Source organism: Bos taurus, chromosome 20, assembly GCF_002263795.3.
Source record: "Bos taurus isolate L1 Dominette 01449 registration number 42190680 breed Hereford chromosome 20, ARS-UCD2.0, whole genome shotgun sequence".
Classification (NCBI taxonomy): domain Eukaryota; kingdom Metazoa; phylum Chordata; class Mammalia; order Artiodactyla; family Bovidae; genus Bos; species Bos taurus.
In genome coordinates, this window is record NC_037347.1 from 37229739 (window position 1) to 37253437 (window position 23699).

General features: G+C 35.5%; 1 protein-coding gene across 4 annotated transcripts in view; it reads right to left on the reverse strand.

Annotated features, from left to right (window-relative positions):
- NIPBL (NIPBL cohesin loading factor) overlaps positions 1–23699 on the reverse strand; it is a 205463-nt gene that overhangs the window by 64859 nt on the left and 116905 nt on the right. For all 4 annotated transcript variants that reach the window (NM_001206584.2, XM_015459095.3, XM_005221614.4 and 1 more), the window contains one exon: positions 3353–3535. In NM_001206584.2, coding sequence (NP_001193513.1) covers positions 3353–3535 — 183 coding nt within the window. The remainder of the gene's footprint in view (positions 1–3352; positions 3536–23699) is intronic.

Genomic DNA, 23699 nt, shown 5'->3' on the forward strand with positions numbered 1-23699 from the left:
TGAAGTGACCACTTGTTGCTGACAGTGAATTACTTTCTAGTCTGTAGTCCTGAACCTGACTCCTTTGCTTATCTTGTGACTTGCTTCTATTTTAAATCCTAACTATGACCAATACCCAAGTTCTTCACAAGAAACTGTTGCTTGAGTCCCTAGTCCTCTACTTGGCTTATATTTAAGGATGCCAATCTTTGGTTCATGTACTCAATCTACACTTGTGCCAATGTCTTATGTGTGGATAAGCAATGTCTATGCGTGCTCAGTTACTTCAAGTAGTGTCCGACTCTGTGACCCCATGGATTATAGCCCACCAGGCTCCTCTGTCCATGGGATTCTCCAGGCCAGAATACCAGAGTGGGCTGCTATGCTCTTCTCCAGGGGATGCTCCCGACCCAGGGATCGAACCCGTGTCTCTTATATCTCCTGTACTGGCAGGAGAGTTCTTTACCACTAGTGCCACCTGGGAAGCCTTTTGCTTATATATAGCATTCATTAAATATTTTTTCAAAAAGTACTGAAATACTTACTTTGAAGAATGATAATTAACAAGTGAGTTCATTCAGAAAGTAGTATTCTTTGATCTCAAATATGACTTATGAGTTTTTATATAATTTCATAAGAAATCTATTTCAAGCCTTCAATTCTATGAGTAGGAAATGCTTGAAAAACTTTATAGTTAGCAAGTAGATATAATATGCTGAAGGACAGGGAAGCCCGGTATGCAGCATTCCATGGGGTCACAAAGAGTTGGACATGACTAACTAAACAACAACAATAATATGCTGTATTGGTGGTAATTTTTATAGGTCTTGGAAATTTCTGTTTCACATCCATTAAACTAAGAAAGTTGGGAAAAAAAAAAAAGAATGGCAAATTAAGGGGAAAAATTCAACTTCTATGAAACAGTGTATATAGAAACAAGGTTCTATCAAGATCCCAATTTATTATGATTAATCTGTCCATTCTTATATCATTTGTTATCTTGGAAAAAGTAGGGGAAGAACCCAGCATAACTCAATAGGGTGTGTAAAATACGACTTGGGCGTTTTCCATGCTCCCTTTCTAAATTTCACCTATGTGCCCCTTTAGCATCTTAGATCTCCCCTCCTTCTTCCCCCGCAACCAAGTTGACTTTATAATTGTACATGACTATCCATATCTGTGTGGCCCAACTTTTAAAGTTAACCCTTAATAGTTCCCCCTATCTTTCAACAAAATTATTTTCTTAGTTTTAGATTTTTAGGAAACCAATTTGATTGAACTGCAATAAAATTTTGTTTCATAAACATCTCTCTCCCTCAAAGCAGCATAATGGTTGCCACTTAAGTTCTCGTAATAGTTTCACATTTTGTACTGTACTCCGTTTCACTAATTTTTTGCTATGGTATAATGATGACAATTTGACTGTTTATGACAGCTACGAATTGGAATTCTTTCATCACTCAAATCAGTGGCCACAGAGTCAACTTTTCTAGTTACTTGTATAGAAATAAACCCAAAAAACCAGGAAGCTATTCTAAGATCTCCTGAAAAACCCAGAGACACTCCCCTTTTCCCAAGCAGAAGTTGAAGCTCAGGTTCCCTAACTAATATTAGGTTCAATATCCTCAGACATATATATGAGATCCATGGCTTTTAAGATGAAATTATGTGCTCCCATGAGACAACATCTCTCATCACAGAAAGCAAAGAAGAGAACAGAGGCTGCAATGACAACAAACATGAGGCATGTGAGGCTCTGTCCTCTATTTTCCATTTGATGGGCTTTTCTGATTATGCTACCCTTTTTACTTGACTGTGAGGTAGCTTCAGAATTCTCACCAGCTTAGCAATGCAGGCAGCCACTCTCAATTAACTGGAGTTGAAGTGTGACTTGAAACCAGTCTGCAATTAAGGAACTCCTTAGTTACTCCCTTTAGAAATAGATGGGGTATTAGGGGAAGAGAGGGAAAGTGAAGCAGAGGTATGTATATTAAGGGCAGTGAGTTTCTGGGCCACCAGATCTCCTTTCTCCTCTCCCTTTCCAGACCATATGTTCCCATATAAACAAAATATTTAATTATAATAAAAACGTATTACCTTTAGCCATTGAAATATACTGCATATAAATACATCTCATTATAATACAATAACAATTATACATATAATTAAATGTCAGATTAATTTTGCTGCATTTTATTTCAATTTTAAAACTGTATTCAGAGTTGTTCAGTATTCATAGTCTACTGTTCATAGCTCAAGAGCTCACAATATTGAGAAGATCAGAATAAATGAACATTGATCAAAAACTTTGGAGGTGAAGGGCTTCCATCAACAATAATACATTTAAAAATGGCAGCATGCATCTGTCCTTCCTGCCCTTGCTTGTCACACCTCAATCTACAGATACTAGGTGGAAAAGGTAGAACACACTGGTGGTCTTCCCACTTCTTTTGGTCATAATGACTAAGTCAGTTGGCACACAAGTGAAGATCTCCCATAGTCTGTTTCCACTGAATGCCGTTTAAGTCAAACAAGGTTGCTGACCCCTCTTGGCTAGGCTCAATTCTCTTGCTCCAGTAGAAGGAAGATAGGGATAAAAGAGAAGAACTTTTTCAGTGGACCAGTAGGAAGACAGGCGAGGAATAGCAAGTCTAGTGCAAAGACAGGTGATCACAGTGTTGTAGAGAGGTAGCTGTGTAGTGAAGAAGCCAGCTCTGGAAAACAGTGAAACAAGGGAGGAATTCCAGGACACAGCTGGGCAAAAAGGAGAAGCCAGGTCCAAACCACACAGATAATTGGCAATGTGGCTAATCCATTCATAATTTAGTGATAGTATGGTTTAAAATATTTCTTCATCTGGCTATCTCCTACGTGTCCTTCAAGACTCAACTCTAGTGTCACCTCTTCCAGTAAGCGCTCTCTGAACCCCAGTATAATTTTGATGCCAATCCAATTAATCCAATGTGCTCCCACAGCACCCTGGATTTACTATTATCATTGCTGTACGCCTCACTGTACTTTAACTGTTTACATATTTCCCCCATTAGACTGAAGATTCTTCAAAGGTGGGGTCACATACTTGCTATATTTTTATTCTCACTGCCTAAGATATAGTGGGAGCTCAATAAATGTTTGCTAAATGCATATAGAAACATACCTGTGTTACCTGACACTTATTATAACTCATTAAAAAATTCTTTTCTTGGTGCCAACTGATCTCATCTTTCACACATATTTTAAGTATAAAGTAAAAACTTGCTATACTATTTATTAAGATCACTATTCTCTTGCTAACCCAAAAAATTATAAATGAAACAAATACATCAATCTGCTTTTTAATTCTAAAGTAATAATAAACTCATGTGATACTTACATTCAAAAGTTTCATCACTATCATTATCTTCATCTGAACTGATTTCAGCATATTTTGGTTTTTCATTAACTGTGCTACGCTTGCGTTTATTCATTTTCACACGTTCACAAAGTGGCATGGTGGATTCAATTTCTGCCAGGAGTTCAGGGGGTAATTCTTTTAACACTGATTGATCTATACTACCTATTAATAAAAGGTAAGAAAAAACATAAATCTGAAGATAAAAGGGAAATTTTAACTGTTAAAACACAAAATGAAATATTATGTAAGTTTTCTAAGTTATATTTGTATTTTAACAAAACACATTCATATTTATAGTCTTAACCCTAAACTGATAATGCAGTTTTTATACATATTATCGGCATAAACAACTTTAAAAACAGATTCTTGCTATCATAGCAATAGAGGGTAGTTATATTATCAATTTTTGATATAATTAGTGCCTTCGTTTCTCTGCATTGACTGAGACCCACTTGCATTTTCAGGTGTATCTGTAGTAGGGTGTATACCTCACATTCTTGGTAGCACTCAAATTTGTTTTAGAGTTCTGGAGCAGTTAGTTTGAAAGTGATTACATCCCTCAATATAAATGTTAAGAGTTGGAGAGGATACCTGTCACCTCATTTTCTTCTATATGATCCTGGTGGTTGTGTATGGTGTCTGGGACAAGATTTCATATGCTTTTACCTATCTTTGTCTATGAGAGGCACAGTAATACCTTTACTATTACAGAAAATTTCCTCAAACAGCTAAACCAAAATATGTGTTTAACTGAAGATAACAGGAACATGAAAGGCAAGATAAATAGAAAAAAGCATTTTAAAATATAAATGTCAACTGAAAAGGGTAAATTCAAATCTGTTATGAAATAAACTCATATTTTTCCATGAAAGAATACAGAATACTATTAGAACTATTAACATAATATTTACTATTTAATCCTACACACATATACACAAACATACAAATAGCTGCTAAGAAGAAATCAATCCTTAACATCCTGTTGAGAGCTTAAAAATAAAGTAGAACTAGCAAAAGTTATTTACTCAGGATAATTTGTCCTTGATGACTACTGAAGATGACAATTTTAACTTACTTTACTTACCCATGTAAATCTTTGACTGGAAGTATAAAAATGATGTCTTACCTAAATTTTAAGAACTGGGAGTGAAGAGTACCTTAGTGGTTTACAGCAGTAATATTAGTAACTATAATCAACATTAAGACCATAACATTCAAATGATAATAGTGCTTATGTAAAGATTAAATATAAATCATCCCAAAAATAAATAGGTACTGGTTAAGACAATTTAAACATCACAAGAATATACAACACTAATAATTTAAGATGACGAGACATAAACTATCAGTCTCAAATGACAAATAATCCTTTTATTCATCATGAAGAAGGAGTTATTTCGGTAACTGATTAACCTCTATTCGTCCAAATACACGAATAACAACAATTTACCCAACAAAGATATAAAACTCATGATGAGTAAAATCCCAAAGACTTCATTGCTTAGAATTGTGACATACTAATGTTGAACTTTATCTATATATGTCATTTTCAAATCATGTAATATTCCCTTGCTCTTTCTTAATTTAACTGTATTGTATCAGTGAGGTTCACTTTCTAGAATATTAGTAGAGGTAAAAAAAAAATCAATTTCAGTTTTGGATCATCTTCAGTGCCAAGGTGAACATACTCTTCATCTCATTTACAAATTCTTAATGCTCTTAACACCTCCAACTAAATATGTGGTTTTTTGATGGAAGGATCATGTCTTCTAGTATATACTTTCCCCTTTCTACATCTATAATATTAAGTATGTATATGAAATGGTCAGTTAAGTGATTTCTGACTCTGTGGTTCACAATTTCTTATGTTCACTTACAGATGTACCACCTGTATAGTTTCAGAATTGCTGTATTTTATACAAATGAAGATAGCTCCAAATTTTTTAAAGATGGAAATTCTTTCTTTTTGTATTACATGAAACATTATAACTTTTGGGGATTTATAAATATGGATAATCCAAAAAGTATCTAGCTTTTAGTTCACCATGAGATTTTCTTTTTTTTTTTTTTCACTATGAGATTTTCTGAAGAAGCAGATTTGCCTGTTATGTTCTACTTAAGATTAAAATTTCCATTCATAAAGATATGCTGACTTGATAAAATATCATAGAATTATTCTTCAGATAAATATACAATAAATAATCAAGGGTTAAGATATATATGGGTACTTGCTCTCTCTTTACAATGGTTCATTATATCCCAAGAACAGGGACTTTGCTCTCTTCATTTTTTCTTTAAAAAAAAAAAAAAAATCACAATAGCCAAACATGGAAAATTTATACCTTATATCTGATAAAGCAGGTAACAAAGATTATCATTGTAGTTTACCATTTCTAATTCCTTAAATTAAAAATAATACTATCAGATTTAAGACCTCTACTATTCTGTACATCATTTTAACTTCTGCATAAAGCTGAAAGTTACAGCAACACAATTTAAAGACTTCGTGTTTCATTTCTAAAGATCATCCAACTAAAAGAAGAAAGTCCAGCAATGGTTAATGTCTCTCAATGTACTGTCCTCCAAAAGTGGACCTCCTCATTTTGAACAGATATATCTATTTCACAGATTTATGTATTTTCTGTATTTCTTCGTTTTCATCAAATACTTTATAAATGGACTCAGCAAGGCCCCTTGATTATGTAGGGTAAGCAATAAAATGCTTGACATTACTATGTCAGAATCTTTAACACACTGAAAACTGGATAACTGACTCAGTTTCAACAGAAATGAATAAACAGTGAGTACTGTAAATGATCACTAGAACATATTTGGTTATGATCGTTTACCTGAATTAGAAAACCATCCTTTAAATAATGCAAAAACAATGTTTCACTGGCTACATCTTAATATGTTGATGATTTTACAGACTATTGTTGTTTGTTGAGTTATTTATTCTTAAAACCCTGAGACTGCAGATCCTTTATGATCATCTTTCTCACCTCTTTTCTCTCATGCCAACTACTTTATGCTTTAAATTAGGTTATTTGAACCACCACAAAATTTTAAGTTACTGGCTTGAGGGATAGTGCCAGGTAGTTAATTTGGTGAGGTACCACACTTCTGTAGATGGATATTCCATTGGATATAGTGCATCTTTATTTTCTGGCTCTATTAAAGCTAAAGAATAAATTTACTTCTAGGTGTGCTACATTTTAGCAATCTTGAATTCCTAGTATAAATCACTCACACTAGGACACTTACTGGATTACTAAAATGAGAAGTTATCAAATGATTAAAAGTCCCCAAAAGTCACTAATTTAATAACTAACACTGTGTTATGTATGTTTTTTTAAAATGGAGAAACAATCCTGAGATTAAAATAAACAACCTCAATCAATGGACTCTTTAGGATTGGAGTTTCAGAGAATGGAAGCCGGTTACATGTAGAAACAAACCAGGAAACTCACATAAACCTCCAAATTTTATGTCATAAAAAACATTTTAGGTAGGCAAAATGTAGCTCCAGTAACCTACCAATATTACAGAGGAGTACCATAAAAACTGATGCTGTGAAGGTGCTGCATTTAATATGTCAGCAAATTTGGAAAACTCAGCAGTGGCCAAAGGACTGGAAAAGGTCAGTTTTCATTCCAATTCCAAAGAAAGGCAATGCCAAAGAATGCTCAAACTACCACACAATTGCACTCATCTCACACGCTAGTAAACTAATGCTCAAAATTCTCCAAGCCAGGCTTCAGCAATAAGTGAACTGTGAACTTCCAGATGTTCAAGCTGGTTTTAGGCAAGGCAGAGGAACCAGAGATCAAATTGCCAACATCTGCTGGATCATCGAAAAAGCAAGCGAGTTCCAGAAAAACATCTATTTCTGCTTTATTGACTACGCCAAAGCCTTGACTGTGGATGACAATAAACTGCGGAAAATTCTTCAAGAGATGGGAATACCAGACCACCTGACCTGCCTCTTGAGAAACCTATATGCAGGTCAGGAAGCAACAGTTAGAACTGGACATGGAACAATAGACTGGTTCCAAATAGGAAAAGGGGTACATCAAGGCTGTATACTGTCACCCTGCTTATTTAACTTATATGCAGAATACATCATGAGAAACGCTGGGCTGGAGGAAGCACAAGCTGGAATCAAGATTGCCAGGAGAAGTATCAATAACCTCAGATACGCAGATGACACCACCTGTATGGCAGAAAGTGAAAAAGAACTAAAGAGCCTCTTGATGAAAGTGAAAGAGGAGAATGAAAAAGTTGGCTTAAAGCTCAACATTCAGAAAACTAGGATCATGGCATCCAGTCCCATCACTTCATGGCAAATAGATGGGGAAACAGTGCAAACAGTGGCTGACTATATTTTCTTGGGCTCCAAAATCACTGCAGATGGTGATTGCAGCCATGAAATTAAAAGACACTTACTCCTTGGAAGGAAAGTTATGACCAACCTAGACAGCATATTAAAAAGCACTGACATTACTTTGCCAACAAAGGCCTGTCTAGTAAAAGCTATGGTTTTTCCAGTAGTCATGTATGGATGTGAGAGTTGGGACTATAAAGAAAGCTGAGAGCCAAAGAATGGATGCTTTTGAACTGTGGTGTTGGAGAAGACTCTTGAGAGTCCCTTGGACTGCAAGGAGATCCAACCAGTCCATTCTGAAGGAGATCAGCCCTGGGATTTCTTTGGAGGGAATGATGCTAAAGCTGAAACTCCAGTCCTTTGGCCACCTCATGCAAAGAGCTGACTCATTTGAAAAGACCCTGACGTTGGGAAAGACTGAGGGCAGGAGGAGAAGGGGATAACAGAGGATGAGATGGTTGAATGGCATCACCAACTCAATGGACATGGGTTTGGTGATGGACAGGGAGGCCTTGTGTTCTGCAGTTCACAGGGTCACAGAGAGTCGGACATGACTGAGCGACTGAACTGAACTGAACTGAACCATAAATGGATCTTTTACTTCAATCAGGGGTAAAAAGAAGAAAAAGAAAAAAAAAGTAAAAGTTGAGCAGTGCAGGCTGTCACTCTGCCTCTCTTGGAATCCTGTAGTTAATATGGTTTGAAGACGTATTTTTTTGGTGCAAATGGTTTCTAAATGCAAGCCAACTTCTTAATTTGAAATCACCACTGATAGAAAATACATCCAAAGAGTATGAAATGCTGATGACATATCCCTGAAAAAAGTTAACACTTGGGCCGTAGAAACAAAGGGAGGCAATGAATGTGAAGAGAAGCTAGAAAAATGTGGGGTTCAACTATGAGACCAGGACATGAAATGTTCCTTCCAGAGGCAGCTGCAAGGTTACCTAACCTGATGCAGAAGAGGGGTAAAGATAAAAATTGTGTGCTAGGAACCAAAATTCAAAGCGAATGTAGGGGCACTGATGAGGAAAAGTTTTGTGGTCACAGTTGACCTTAGAGGAAGAACTTATTTTATTAATATTTGGAGAGAGTAACAGCAAACTAGGAGAAAGACACTACTGAAGGGTTTGCTTTTTTTAATGATTTAGGATAAAAAGTATGAGATAATCAGGTCTAAAGTTGTCATAATTTTGGTAAAGAGGCAGAAATCCCAAGCATTAGCTAGAAACTTGTTCAGGATTACAAAATTAAAAAAAAAAAAAATATATATATATATATATGAAGAAAGACCATTCATTTGTGACTGTGGGGGTCATCAGGGTCAAATCTGAAGCTATTCTCTTTCTGATGGTATTTGAGAAGACCATCCTGAAACTAATGTGAATTGTTATATAATCACTACATAAAGACTGTGTTAAACTAATTACTGGTAAGTCTCCCTTTAAATTTTAGCTGGCAATTTTCAAGTTGCCTATTGTGACCCATAAGCAAGTTGTTGAGTCAGTTTTGTAGCTCTTAACTAGCAATGTGCTTAAAATGAAAGAGAAAACGTGCCAGTAGTAAAGGTAGATGTTATTATGTGTATGTATGAGTGTATTAGATCACAACATGCATTTTTTTTCTTGCCTTAGTTCACAATCAAAGGAGTTTGAAAGTTTTTAAACTATAAAAACAGGAAAAAATACAGATGGAAAGGGTTCTTCTAAGTTAATCTACCCAGTTTTTTTTGGCCATGCTACAGCTTGTGGGATTTTAGTTCCGTGACCAGAGATCAAACCTATGCCCCCTGCAGTGGAAGCATGGAGTCCTAACCACTGGACCGCTCAGGAATTCCTAGCCCATCGTTTCTTAAACTATAGGTTCAGTGAAAAATAAACAATAATTTGAATAATATACTCAAATTAAATTGATTTTACCCATTCTAAGTTGATACAATATTCACTATCTTGTATCAGAGAGCTTAATTATCTATGTTTATAAGTCTGATATAAAAGTAGCCCATGTTACTGTTTTGAAGCCACGTTACAATAAAATCTTGGATTACTCAGAAATTACATTTATTTTTATGTAAATATTTCTAAAATGCACCATGAAAGTCAAAGTCACTAAGTCATGTCCAACTCTCTGTGACCCCATGGACTATATATACAGGCCATGGAATTCTCCAGGCCAGAATACTGGAGTGGGTAGTTTTTCCCTTCTCCAGGGGATCTTCCCAATCCAGGTCTCCTGCATTGCAGGCAGATTCTTTACCAGCTGAGCCATCAGGGAAGCCCAAGTATACTGGAGTGTAGCCTATTCCTTCAGCGGATCTTCCCGACTCAGGAATTGAATCCAGGTATCCTGCATTGCAGATGGATTTTTTTATCAACCAAGATATCGGGGAAGCATCATATCCATCATTTTTTAACAAGATAACTTTGACTCATGATCGCTATTGAAAAGATCAAGTTTTCTACTACATTTATATGGCAATGCCTTTAGGAGTTAACTGCTATGCATAAGGCTGTTTTAAAATAATATAAAATGATTTATGCTTTTCTTCTGAATTCTTTACGTGTGCTTGCAATTAGTTGAAAGGTGGACACTCAGATTCTGCTAATAGTATAGAATATATAACACAGAAAACTGTTCAAATCCTTCAATCCATTTATACGACTCTTGGAAATTTATTCCAAGGAAATTTGTATATAACACAACAAAAAGCTCTATGAAGAAAGATGTTTAGATCACTTTTATCTATTTTAACATTAAAATGTCCAACAATAGGGGACCACAGTAAATCACATTAGATATAATTATGAATGATGCTAGTACAGAGAGATAGTGAATGTAAAGAAAAGAGAATGCAAAATGACAATTATACACACTGTACGTTTGTAAAAGATAATTGTACCAGGAGTTGAACAAAACAAATGCTAACATTATACTAACTTAAGAGGTGAATTTTCCTAAAGAAATAGAAGCTACATTTTATGGAAACAAGAAAAAGGTCAATGATTATTTGTGAGCGGTTAGAAGATATTTCATGAACACAGTAGGTTTTCACAGCAATGTGGTGGAGTGAGGTGGAGGATGGAGGACAGGAGCCGAGAACTAGGAGTTGGAGGCCATTTAGGAGCATTCCAGCTGTGTCTGCTCTGGACAGAGCATGATATTCAATAGGGAGAAAAAGTAGGTAAGGTTCAGATGTAACAGTCTTTTTAAGGAGGGAAAGAATCAGAATGTACTTTAGAAAAGTTACTGTAGCAGTGATTTGTGGGATGGCCTGGAAGGTGAAAGACACTAGAAAGAAAATCTTCTAAGAGATAGTTACTATGTCTATGTCAAAGGTACCTTCAAACTATGGTGTTGGAGAAGACACCTGAGAGTCCCTTGGACAGCAAGGAGATCAAACCAGTCAATCCTAAAGGAAATCAATCCTGAATATTCACTGGAAGGACTGATGCTGAAGCTGAAGGTCCCAACAGTTTGGCCACCTGATACAAAGAGCCAACTCATTGGAAGACCCTGAAGCTGGGAAAGACGGAAGGCAAAAAAAGGGGCTAACAGAGGATTAGATGGTTGGATGGCATCACCGACTCAAACATGAGTTTGAGTAAGCTCCAGGAGTTGAAGGACAGGAAAGCCTGGTGTGCTGCAGTCCATGGGGTCGCAAAGAGTCGGACATGACTGAGCGATTGAACAACCACCATGTGAAAGGTAAGAGAGAAGAGAAAGTAGATGCTATGAATTTAACCATTTTTGAAAAGTGATACTGGTATACACTTAGCAAACCAAACTTCAGAATAGAATATTTAGTTCAAAACAACTATTTAACATGTTTAAGACCATGAAGAAACCAGAAAATATGGAATCGAGCAAAACAAAATTCACACATTGATATCTGAATCAATCTGATCAGGTTATTAGTTACTCAACTAATTACTATTACATTAGGCTAAATATGTAGAGAATTAGCAACATTTATTTTATAGCATTCTACAAAGACATTTTCTAACACACTAGAAATGACATATTTTCTGATTATGTTATTACTATCAATGGCTGTAAAACGATTTTTAATTTTAACTAATCTACTCTCACCTTACTTCTTCCACATTGTTCTCTTAATTAGCCAAATGTTTAACTTCTTTAAACTTATAGTGCTTTTTCCTACTGCCCTTGTGCTAAATACACATGTGAATCATATTCCTTGGGATTTACAGAGCACCTTTTTTTAAAGAGTATTACACTGTCACTACATCTTTAGTTATCCATATTCTCCATAAGACCATAATCTTGATAAAGCCATAAGACTGTGTTGCAGTTGCAGAATCTAGCTGAGTGCATGGGATGTTGAAGACGGCCATAAATATTTACTGATGATCGGAGAAGGCAATGGCACCCCACTCCAGTACTCTTGCTTGGAAAATCCCATGGATGGAGGAGCCTGGTAGGCTGCAGTCCATGGGGTCGCTAGGCGCCGGACACGACTGAGCGACTTCACTTTCACTTTTCACTTTCATGCATTGGAGAAGGAAATGGCAACCCACTCCAGTGTTCTTGCCTGGAGAATCCCAGGGACGGAGGAGCCTGGTAGGCTGCTGTGTATGGGGTCACACAGAGTTGGACACGATTGAAGCGACTTAGCAGGAGCAGCAGCAGTGTAATCATTAGAATAAGTTTGTGGTCTTCCCAGAAATTTTTCCAGCTGAAAATTCTTTTTTATATCCTGAAAGCAGTTGTCAGTTGTTCTATTTGACAATTATAGAGAAGCTACCCACAAAAAGAAGAGACTGAAGAGAAGATTTCATAATTGACTTGCAACAAGTGTAAAATATTTAAAGGTAATTTCAGTCTGTACACACTTGTTAAATGTTTTAAATATATCAATTATATATTAATATATTAATAATTTATGTATAATTCTACTACATAAAAATACAAATATTAAATATCCTGGCAAAAATACTGTACTTAGCTAATGTCGTATTACATTTATAAATCTTAGACAAAAAGGAAAATAATTCAAATCTAGATCAGTCTTTTTATTCACATTAAAATTTTGAGTCTCATTGGCTACAGAATAAGGAATCTAGCTATCATATCCACCCATATAAAACTTCAATTTTATATTTATATTATGTTCAACAACTAAAGCCTGTGGGGTTAAATCTGCCTCACCACCCATTTTTGTACATAAGGTTTCATTAAAATACAGTGACACACAGTCATTCATTCACATATTGTTTTGGGCTGCTTTTCTACTACAGTATTAGAGATCTAAATGGGACACAAAGCCTAACATATTTACTATCTGACCTTTATGCAACAAGTTTGCTGCCCCCTGGTTGATATTATGACACACTTTACTCAATATGAGGCAAAGTGCCACTCACTCTGCAAGTGCAGTCTATATAGTTATATTCTACATAGTTTAGGTCATTGCAAATCAGTTTATTTAATGAAGACAAAATGCCAAGAAATTGGTTTATAGCAACCGAAAGAACACTATTATAAATGAAGTATGCAGAAGAAAAGATTTTAAGAAAAATCTTGCTTTAAGCATCATGTATTGATACTGACTAGCACCTCAAAGATTTCATCAGTGTGTAGCTGTCAAACTACTATGAGGAAAAATTACAAAAAGAAACATTTTTTTTTAATATTAGGAAGTGTATAATGTAAATGATAATTTACTACTATCTAATATAGAAAGGAGCAGAGATCATAAGATCCCTTCTTTCATATATACACACAGTGAGAAAAATAAACAGTATATCAGTTCAGTTCAGTTCAGTTGCTCAGTCGTGTCCGACTCTTTGTGACCCCATGAACTGCAGTACGCCAGGCCTCCCTGTCCACCACAAACTCCTGGAGTTCACTCAGACTCATGTCCATCGAGTCAGTGATGCCATCCAGCCATCTCATCCTCTGTCGTTCCCTTCTCCTCCTGCCCCCAATCCGTCCCAGCATCAGAGTCTTTTCCAATGAGTCAACTCTTCGCATGAGGTGGCCAAAGTACTGGAGTTTCAGCTTTAGCATCATTCCTTCCAAAGAACACCCAGGACTGATCTCCTTTAGAATGGACTGGTTGGATCTCCTTGCAGTCCAAGGGACTCTCAAGAGTCTTCTCCAACATCACAGTTCAAAAGCATCCGTTCTTCGGTGCTCAGCTTTCTTCACAGTCCATCTCTCACATCCATACATGATCACAGGAAAAACCACAGCCTTGACTAGACGGACCTTTGTTGGCAAAGTAATGTCTCCGCTTTTCAATATGCTATCTAGGTTGGTCATAACTTTCCCTCCAAGGAGTAAGCGTCTTTTAATTTTATGGCTGCAATCACCACCTGCAGTGACTTTGGAGCCCCCCAAAATAAAGTCTGACACTGTTTCCACTGTTTCCCCATCTATGTGCCATGAAGTGATGGGACCAGATGCCATGATCTTAGTTTTCTGAATGTTGAGCTTTAAACCAGCTTTTTCACTCTCCTCTTTCATAACTACAACCTAACTTGCCTCAAGGAACTACAGAAAGAATAAACTAAACCCAAAGTTAGTACAAGGAAATAACAAAGACCATAAAAGAAATAAATGAAACTGAGGCTAAAAAGAGAACAGAAAAGATAAATGAAAGTAAGAGTTAGATTTCTGAAATGATGAATTAACAAGACTTTAGGTGCTTACCAAGAAAAAAAAAGACTCAAAATTAAAAAGTAAAGGGGAGACATTACAACTAATACCATAAAAAGGACTGTAAGAGACTACTATGAATAATTTTATACAAACAAACTGGACAACCTGGAAGAATGAATAAATTCCTAGGAACATAATCTAGTGAGATTAAATCATGAAGAAATACAAAATCTGAATAGACCAATCACTAGGTGGCAGATCCCAAAAACCGCCCAACAAAGAAAAGTCCAGGACTTCACTGGTGAATTCTATCACACATTTAAACACCAATCCTTCTCAAACTCTTCTAAAAAGAGAAGAGGAAAAACCTCCAAGCTCGTTTTACAAAGCTAGCATTACCCTATACTAAAAGCAGACAAACTGCAAGAAAAACCACAGGGCAAATTCCCTGATGAACAGGGAACCAAAAGTCTTCAAAAAAATATTAGCAATAAAAAGATCATACACTATGATCAAATGTGATGTATTACAGGGAGGAAAGGATGGTTCAACATACAAAAAACAATGGATGATATACCAAATTAACAAAATGAATGATAAAAAATAATTATCTCAATAGATGCCGAAAAAACATTTGACAAAATTCAACATCCATTCACAATAAAAACTCACAACAAACTGGATGTAGAGGGAATGTACATGAACATAGAGAAGCCCACAGATAACATTACACTCAATGGCAAAAAGCTGAAAGCTTTCACTCTGAGATCACAGGAAGAAGATAAGGATGGCCACTCTTGCCCCTTTTATACAACACAGTACTGAAAATCCTAGCTAGAGTAATTAGCCAAGAAAAAGAAATAAAAGACATCTAAATCAGAAAGGAAGAAGGACAACTGTCAGTATTTGCAGATGACATATTATATATAGAAAACCCTAAAGACTCCACTAAAATTGTTAGAACTAATAAACAAATTCAGAAAAGTTGCAGGATAAAAATTCAATACACAAAATTCAGTTGTATTCTGATACACTAACAATAAACTATCAGAAAGAGAAATTAAGATAATCTCATTTACAACTGTAACAAAAATAATAAAATACCTAGGAATAAACTTAACCACAGAGATAAAAGAGATGTATACTAAAAACTGTAAGACACAGCTGGACTGGAAAATTTTGTTGTTCAGTCACTCAATCGTGGCTGACTGCAACCACATGGACATTTCCTGTCCTTCACTATCTCCTGGAGTCTGCTCAAACTCATGTCCATTGAGTCAGTGATACCATCCAACCATCTCATCCTCTGTTGCCCTCTTCTCCTCCTGCCCTCAATCTTTCCCAGCATCAAAGTCTTTTCCAATGAGTTGGCTCTTCACATCAGGTGGCCAAAGTATTAGAGCTTCAGTTCAGCATCAATCCTTCCAATGAAAATACAGTGTTGATTTTCTTTAGGATTGACTGGTTAGATCTCCTTGCTGTTCAAGGGACTCTCAAGAGTCTTCTCCAGCACCATAATTCAAAAGCACCAACTCTTCAGCACTCAGCCTTCTTTATGGTCCAACTCTCACATCTGTACATGACTATTCAAAAAACGATGCGTGTACTGTATATGTTAGTCACTCAGTCATGTCCAACTCTTTGCAACCCCATGGACAGTGGCCTGCCAGGATCCTCTGTCCATGAAATTCTCCAGGCAAGAATACTGGAGTGGGTTGCCATTCCCTTCTCCAGGGGATCTTGGCAATCCCCATAGCTTTGACTATATGGACCTTTATGTTCAAGGTGATGTCTCTGCTTTTTAATACACTAAGTTCATCATAGCTTTTTTCCCAAGGAGCAAGCGTCTTTTAATTTCATGGCTGCAGTCCCTATCCACAATGATTTTGGAGCCCCCCAAAATAAAGCCTGTCATTGTTTTCATTGTTTCCCCATCTATTTGCCATGAAGTGATGGGACCGGATGCCATGATCCTAGTTTTCAGAATGTTGAGTTTTAAGCCAGTTTTTCCACTCTCCTTCATCAAGAGACTCTTTTCTTCATTTCTGCTTTCGCCAGTAGGGTGGTATCATCTGCATATCTGAGGTTACTGATATTTCTTCCAGCAATTTTGATTCAAACTTGTTCTTCATCCAATTCCATTTCACATGATGTACTCTGCATATAAGTTAAATAAGAAGGGTGACAATCTGTAGCCTCAGCATACTCCTTTCCCAATTTTGAACCAGTCCGTTGTTCCATGTCTGGTTCTAACTGTTGCTTTTTCACCTGCATACAGGTAATATCCATACAAGCCAAAGTAATCTACAGATGCACTGCAATCCAATCTTTATCAAAATTCCAATGACATTTTTCAGAGAAATAATCCTGAAACTTGTACAGAATCACAAAATAGCGAAATAGTCAAAGCAATCTTGAGAAAGAACAAAGCTGGGGAAACCATACCTCCTGATTTCAAACTACATTATAAAACTATAGAATTAAATTGGTATGGATTGGCATAAAAACAGACACAAAGATCAATGGACAAGAACAGAGAGTTCAGAAATAAACTCATGTATATATGGTCAATTAATTTACTAAAAAGGCGCCAAGAATATTCAATGGGAAAATGACAGTCAATCCATCAAATGGTGTTGGACAAACTGGAAAGCCACGGGCAAAAGACTGAAACTGGACCACTAATACTAAAAAATCAACTCAAAATGGATTATAGATTTGAATGTAAAACCCCAAACCATGAAATTCCTAAAAAGAGAAAACAGGCAGTAAGGATCTTGACACTGGTCCTGACAATGATTTTTTTTGGAGCTGATACTAAAACTGAAGGCAACAAAAATAAACAAATAGAACTACATCAAACAAAAGCTTTCGCACAGCAAAGGAAACCATCAACAAAATGAGAAGGCAACCTACTGAATGGGAGAAAACATTTACAAATCCAGTATCTGACAAAGGGCTAATATGTAAAACATATAAAGAAATGATACAACTCAGTATCTAAAGTAACCAAACAATCCAATTAAAAAATAGGCAGAGGATCTAAATAGACATTTTTTCAGAGAAGACATACATATGGCCAGCAAGTATATGAAAAGGTACTTAACATTACTATTCATGAGGGAAATGTAAACCCAAACCATTAGATATCACCTCATACCTGCCACAAGGACTACTATAACAAAGACAATAAATAAGAAGTGCTGATGTGAATGTCCACACTCTCCTGTGTGCACTGTTGGTGGGAATGTAAATGGGTACGGCCACTATGATAAACGGTATGGAGGTTCCTCAAAAATTAACAACTACCATATGACTGGGCAATTCTACTTTTTTAAAATTTTTATTTTTTAACTTATCTTTTTAATTAGAGGAAAACTGCTTTACAACACAACAATGTTGTGTTGGTTTCTGCTGTACAATGACACAAATGAGCCATAATTACACATAAAACACCTCTCTCTTAAACCTCCCTCCACTCTCACCATCCCACCCCTCTAGGTCATCACAGAACACCAAGCTGGCTCCCTCTGTTATACAGCAAATTCTCACCAGCCATCTTTTTTACCCGTGGTGGCATATATATGTTGATGCTACTTCCTCCATTCATCCCACTCTTTCCTTCTGCCACTGTGTGCACAAGTCTGTTCTCTATCTCTGCATCTCCATTCCTTCCCTGCTAACAGGTTCATTAATACCATTTTTCTAGATTCCATATACATATGCATTAATATATATCTGTTTTCCTGTTTCAGACTTACTTTACTGTATATAACAGGTTCTAGCTTCATCCACCTCACTAAAACTGACTGAAATTTGTTCTTTTTATGGCTGAGTAATATTCCAGTATAAACACACACACACATATACCACATCTTCTTTATTCATTCAACTGTTGGTAGACATCTTGGTTGCTTTCATGTCCTATCTATTGTAAACAGTGCTGTTATGAACATTGGGATACATGTGTCTTTTTCAATTATGGCTTTCTCAGGGTATATTGGGCAATTCTACTCTTGGTTATATATCCAAAGGACATAGAACCACCATCTCAAAGATACATGCACCTCCACTTTCACTGTAACAGTATTTATGGTAGCTAAGACATGGAAAAAAACACAAGTTATTTAGTCTGCTGCTGCTGCTAAGTCGCCTCAGTCGTGTCTGACTCTGTGCGACCCCACAGATGGCAGCCCACCAGGCTCCCTCGTCCCTGGGATTCTCCAGGCAAGAACACTGGAGTGGGTTGCCATTTCCTCCTCCAGTGCACAAAAGTGAAAAGTGAAAGTGAAGTCGCTGAGTTGTGTCCGACTCTTAGCGACCCCATGGACTGCAGCCACCAGGCTCCTCTGTCCATGGGATTTTCTAGGCAAGAGTACTGGAGTGGCGTGCCATTGCCTTCTCTGATTCGTCTATTGATGGGTAAACAGATAAAAAACATGTGGTATATATACACAATGGAATATTATCCAACCAGAAAAAAAAAAAAGGAAACCCTGCCATTTTTGCAACAATATGGTTGGACTTTAAGGGCATTATGCTAAGATATGTAAGTTACAAATACTATATAATTTCACTTATATGTAGAATCTAAAAAAAAGACAAAATTCATAAGCAGAGATTGATCTTTGCCACAAGTAGGAGGTGGGTGAAATGGGTAAAGGCAGTCAAAAGGTAAAACTTTTCAGATATATGTTCTGGGAAGGCAATGTACAGTGTGAGGTGATGGATGTTAACGAAACTCACTGTGGTAATCACTTCACAATAAACACGTACAGTCAACCCTTCGTATCTGTGGATGAGCAATCTGCAGATTCAAAGAGCTTACTGTACTATACTCTTTTACAATATATAAGGGGCTTGGAAGCATCTGGGAGGGGTCCTGGCACCAACTCCTGCAGATACTGAGGGAACAGCTACATATCAAATCATTATTTTATACACTTAAATGACTATAATGCTATATGTTAATTTTATCTCAATAAAACTGAATGACATAAATGGTAACAGCAATGCCTTCAGATATACATAGTGTATGTATACACAAATGAGACATCTTCAAAATTACTTTCTTATGGGATAAATTCAATTAAAAATAGGATGAAAGCATTTCTCTATATTAAAAAATTGGACAAATTTTAACTCTTACAATTAGATTCACTTTGGTTTGCATGACTGCATAAAGTGGGAAGGAAACTGGTTTCTCCATTTTAAAAGTGAATGAACTTTGAATCATATCTTTGAACAAATCATAGCTATGATTTGTTGAAGGCTCTGAGACCAGTGATCTTTGAACTACACAATGTGTAATGGGTTTAATGGAGAATTTTTAAGTTAGTATGTTAGTAGCCAGAGAAAGGCAATGTTTCTGTGGGTGGAGAAGAGGATCCATGTTAAAAAATTCAGATTATATTGTATCATATTATGTCATAGTACAGTACACATATACCATTAACTCTAATACATATTACGCTAACATACTGAATTCCTTTATTCTTAAAAAAGCTATTGAAAACTTTCTTGTACAAGAAATTGAGACAGATATTAAGATAATGAATACCTACTTGATATTATACTATAATACATTATACACATAAGATTAATTATATACTATAATATTAAAATATTGTAGTAACTACGTAATATAATGCTATGATATACTTAACTATCTTACAGTATCAAGTAGGTATCCATTATCTTAATATCTGTATCAGGCTCTTACAGGAGAGGATTTCAGTAACATTTTTTAGAATGAGAGGGAATTCAGTGTGTTAGAATAATGAGTATTCTCTTATAAACTGGAGTAAGTTCTCTCAAATTAATCATTTGTTTCTTGCCCCTTTAATCGTGTTATCTATTTCTATAGATAGCAAAACCTTATAGAAGCTGTGTCCTTGGCTGGTTTGAGATAATAAATGGGAATGAAAGAGACTACCACTAGCAAACTTTAATACATTTAACTTTTATGAAAAAATTATATTTAATGAATCTCTTTAAATCAATATTAATTTCCATTATCTACTAAGCAATGCTTGGATCAGAGAAATTCTATGAATAGAAATCATGGAGAAAAATTTTCAAAGAATTGCTCTGAAATCATAAGAGCCAAGTATGTATTATGCCAATTTCTGTAACAAATATTCTCTAAAATTTCCCAAAGATATCGCCAATAATAAAGTCTTTATGGAAATTAAAAATTTATTTAGAAAAACTTTTTATATATTGTTCAAATGAGCCAAAGTAAATTTGTACTGCAGCATTATTAAGGATTCTGAATATGACAATCATAACTACTGAGAATTTCTCAACTTAGGAATTCAAAAACTATGCCAAAAATTCAGTTAGAAACAGTACATTCTCTCACAACTACAGAAACCTAGAGTCCTAAACACAATCCAAATAGATTGGTTAATGCAACATAAAAGGCAAAACCCAACTTTAGAGATCAATCTTTTACTACAGTAGTAACTAAGATGAAATAACTGCCTCTAATAATGACTGCAATCATTAACTGGTCAAATGAGCACTATATTTTAAACACTGCTGACTATGAGAACTGTTAGATAACTCTTTAAAGGCCTTGATCTCAAATAACAGATAGCACGTGATATTTCTTGAAAGCAGTAAGTGCAAATGATGGAAAATAATATTCTATTTAGAAGGAAACAGGGGAGCAAGAATAAAAAGTGATTTCTTTGAATATGAAACTAAAGTATTTTGAGATACACTGGAACTGCAAAAGGCCAAAACCAAACTGTTAAAGTGTAATTACTAACAATAAGCTGTCAGCAACATAATTCATGTTAGTTGAGGATCATGCCTAGACTTAGAGATGGTATGTGTGTGTGCATGCTAAGTCGCTTCAGTTGTGTCCAACTCTTTGTGACTCTGGACTGCAGCCCTTCAGGCTCCTCTGTCCATGGAATTCTCTAGCCAAGAATACTGGAGTGGGTTATCATTTGCTTCTCCAGGGGATTGTTCTGAACCAGGGATCAAACCCATGTCTCTTATGTCTCCTGCATTGGCAGGCAGGTTCTTTACCAGTAGCAGCACTTGGGAAGCCTAAAGATGGTACAATTTATTATTTTAATTTGGAGACATATTGTACCTTAGGGTATACTTTAACCATAAAGATATTATTTTGGAATTTAATATACTGTCTAAAGTATATTTTAATAGTTTTTTTTTTAATTTAAAGGTTTTACAAAGGTTATATTGGTTCACCACTCATCTCTTCTTGGCAAGGAAGAAACAAGGTGATGGTAAAAAGAAGGGGAAGATAACAGAAGTAGGAAATGAGAACAGAATGGATTCAATCTTGTAACAGGTATACAGCAAAATTAAGGTAAAGAATGATTAAACAGACATGACTATAAGTCAGTCTCCTTTGGAGCTTAACAAAAAGCAGGTAATTGACAGGGTGGAAAGTTTAGGTAACATGTGAAAATTACATAGCTCTTGAGCTAGGGTCTACTGGTGGGATCATAAAAGATGAATACACAATTTTAAACTGCACACAAAAGACTTTTCTAAGATGTGAGCAACACAATCTATTTACTTAACAGGTATTTACCATGATCTTTTTATGTACTAGGTATTATGTGAGGCACTATTAACAGGAATATACACATATCCCCATAAAAATAAATTTAAATGTAACATCACTTTACATTGTTCACATAAAGACAAAAATATGTAACCTATACTGGGAGTCATAAACCTATACCCCTACCATTCAAAATTTATCAGCTCAAAGCATATTCATGGAATTTAAAATTACCCTAAAGAATAAATATTTTAAGTATGGATATCGCATTAAAGCTTATGGCTCTTTCAAGAAAAGAAAACCTACCAAGAATTTTGGCCCAAGGAATCAACAACAAAATATCCCAGCAATACTCAGTTTTTACTCAGAAAACATAAATATGTCAGATAATGATTTTCTGTGACTCCAAATAAAATCCCAAATAATGTATACTACAAAGGGTCAGTAATCCACAACTGGCATTCCTATGCAAGTAATTTAAAAAATACACAATTATATACCTCTGCTATTGCTAACCTAACAGCAGAGATCTAAAATAAAACCAAAATTAGTCCATTACTGAAAAACAGATATTAAACGTATGGTATAAATAAAGCCAAAAGATATCCACGTAGTATCCTGAAATGAATCTAAAATTTGATGAAAAGGTTCACTTTCAGTTGTATATGCATTGATATATGTGTGTGTATACACATACATGCACATGCATACACACAGACACCACACTCTTAGCAGGCAGACATACCCAGATTAGTTACTAATATCAACATATCAAGTATATGCATTTGTGTTAAAGGTATACTTAGGAAAAACATTGGATTAGTACTAAAAGTTTATATTCACAGGCAATGAAATTACACGTGAAAAAACCAAGAGAAATAATACAGCAGTTACTAATTAGGAACTATATTCATTTCTTGATATTTAGTTGTAAGGATTCTTTGTTAGAACAGAGTTTAGAAAAGCAGGCTGGCATAAATAAGCTGACAGAGGGGCAGGGAGAAAAAGATGGTCCAGATCAAGGGGACAAGAGGGTACCACTTTCCATCTTTCCATCTGACTCTTCTATAATTGTATAACTATACTCTTTAGTTTATATATATAAGCCACTCTCAAACTCTCAGTGAAAATTAATAAAGACAATCTCTATCTAAAAGAAAACAATTTTGGTGCTAGCCACTATACTGCAACAACCTCTTTTACATAAACAATTCTGAAAAGATGCATTCAAGTTAAATACTAAAGACTATTCATTTATTAAAGCTAAGACTTTAATTTTTATAGGTCTCACAGCCATAATTTAAAATTTGAAAGCTTCACTTAAACTAGTACAAATATTAGTGATTCAGAGGCAATCTTTTTTCATTTTTGAAAGACAAAACCAAATAACTGACAGTGAGAAGGTAAACATACGAGAAGACAAGAATAAAAACAGATTAGTCTTAACAAGTTATTTCTTTGAATAAAGAGTTCTTAGTAATAATACTATGTTTTCAATTAACGTTTTTTGGTAGAAAAGACACAACAGCATTTTACAAAGATAATAAGCAATATACCTTCTATATCTCCTAATACATCACATGTAGTTATACAACACAACATTCTGTGATGATGCAAATGTCCTCTCTGTGTTAATAACATCAGCACTTGCCACATTTGGCTACTGGGGATGTAAATTTTTAAATTTTATATAGTTTGAAGCAAATAGCCTAAAGAGGCTATTAACTATCATATTGGACAGCACAATTCTATAGAGTTTAATGTATTTATTA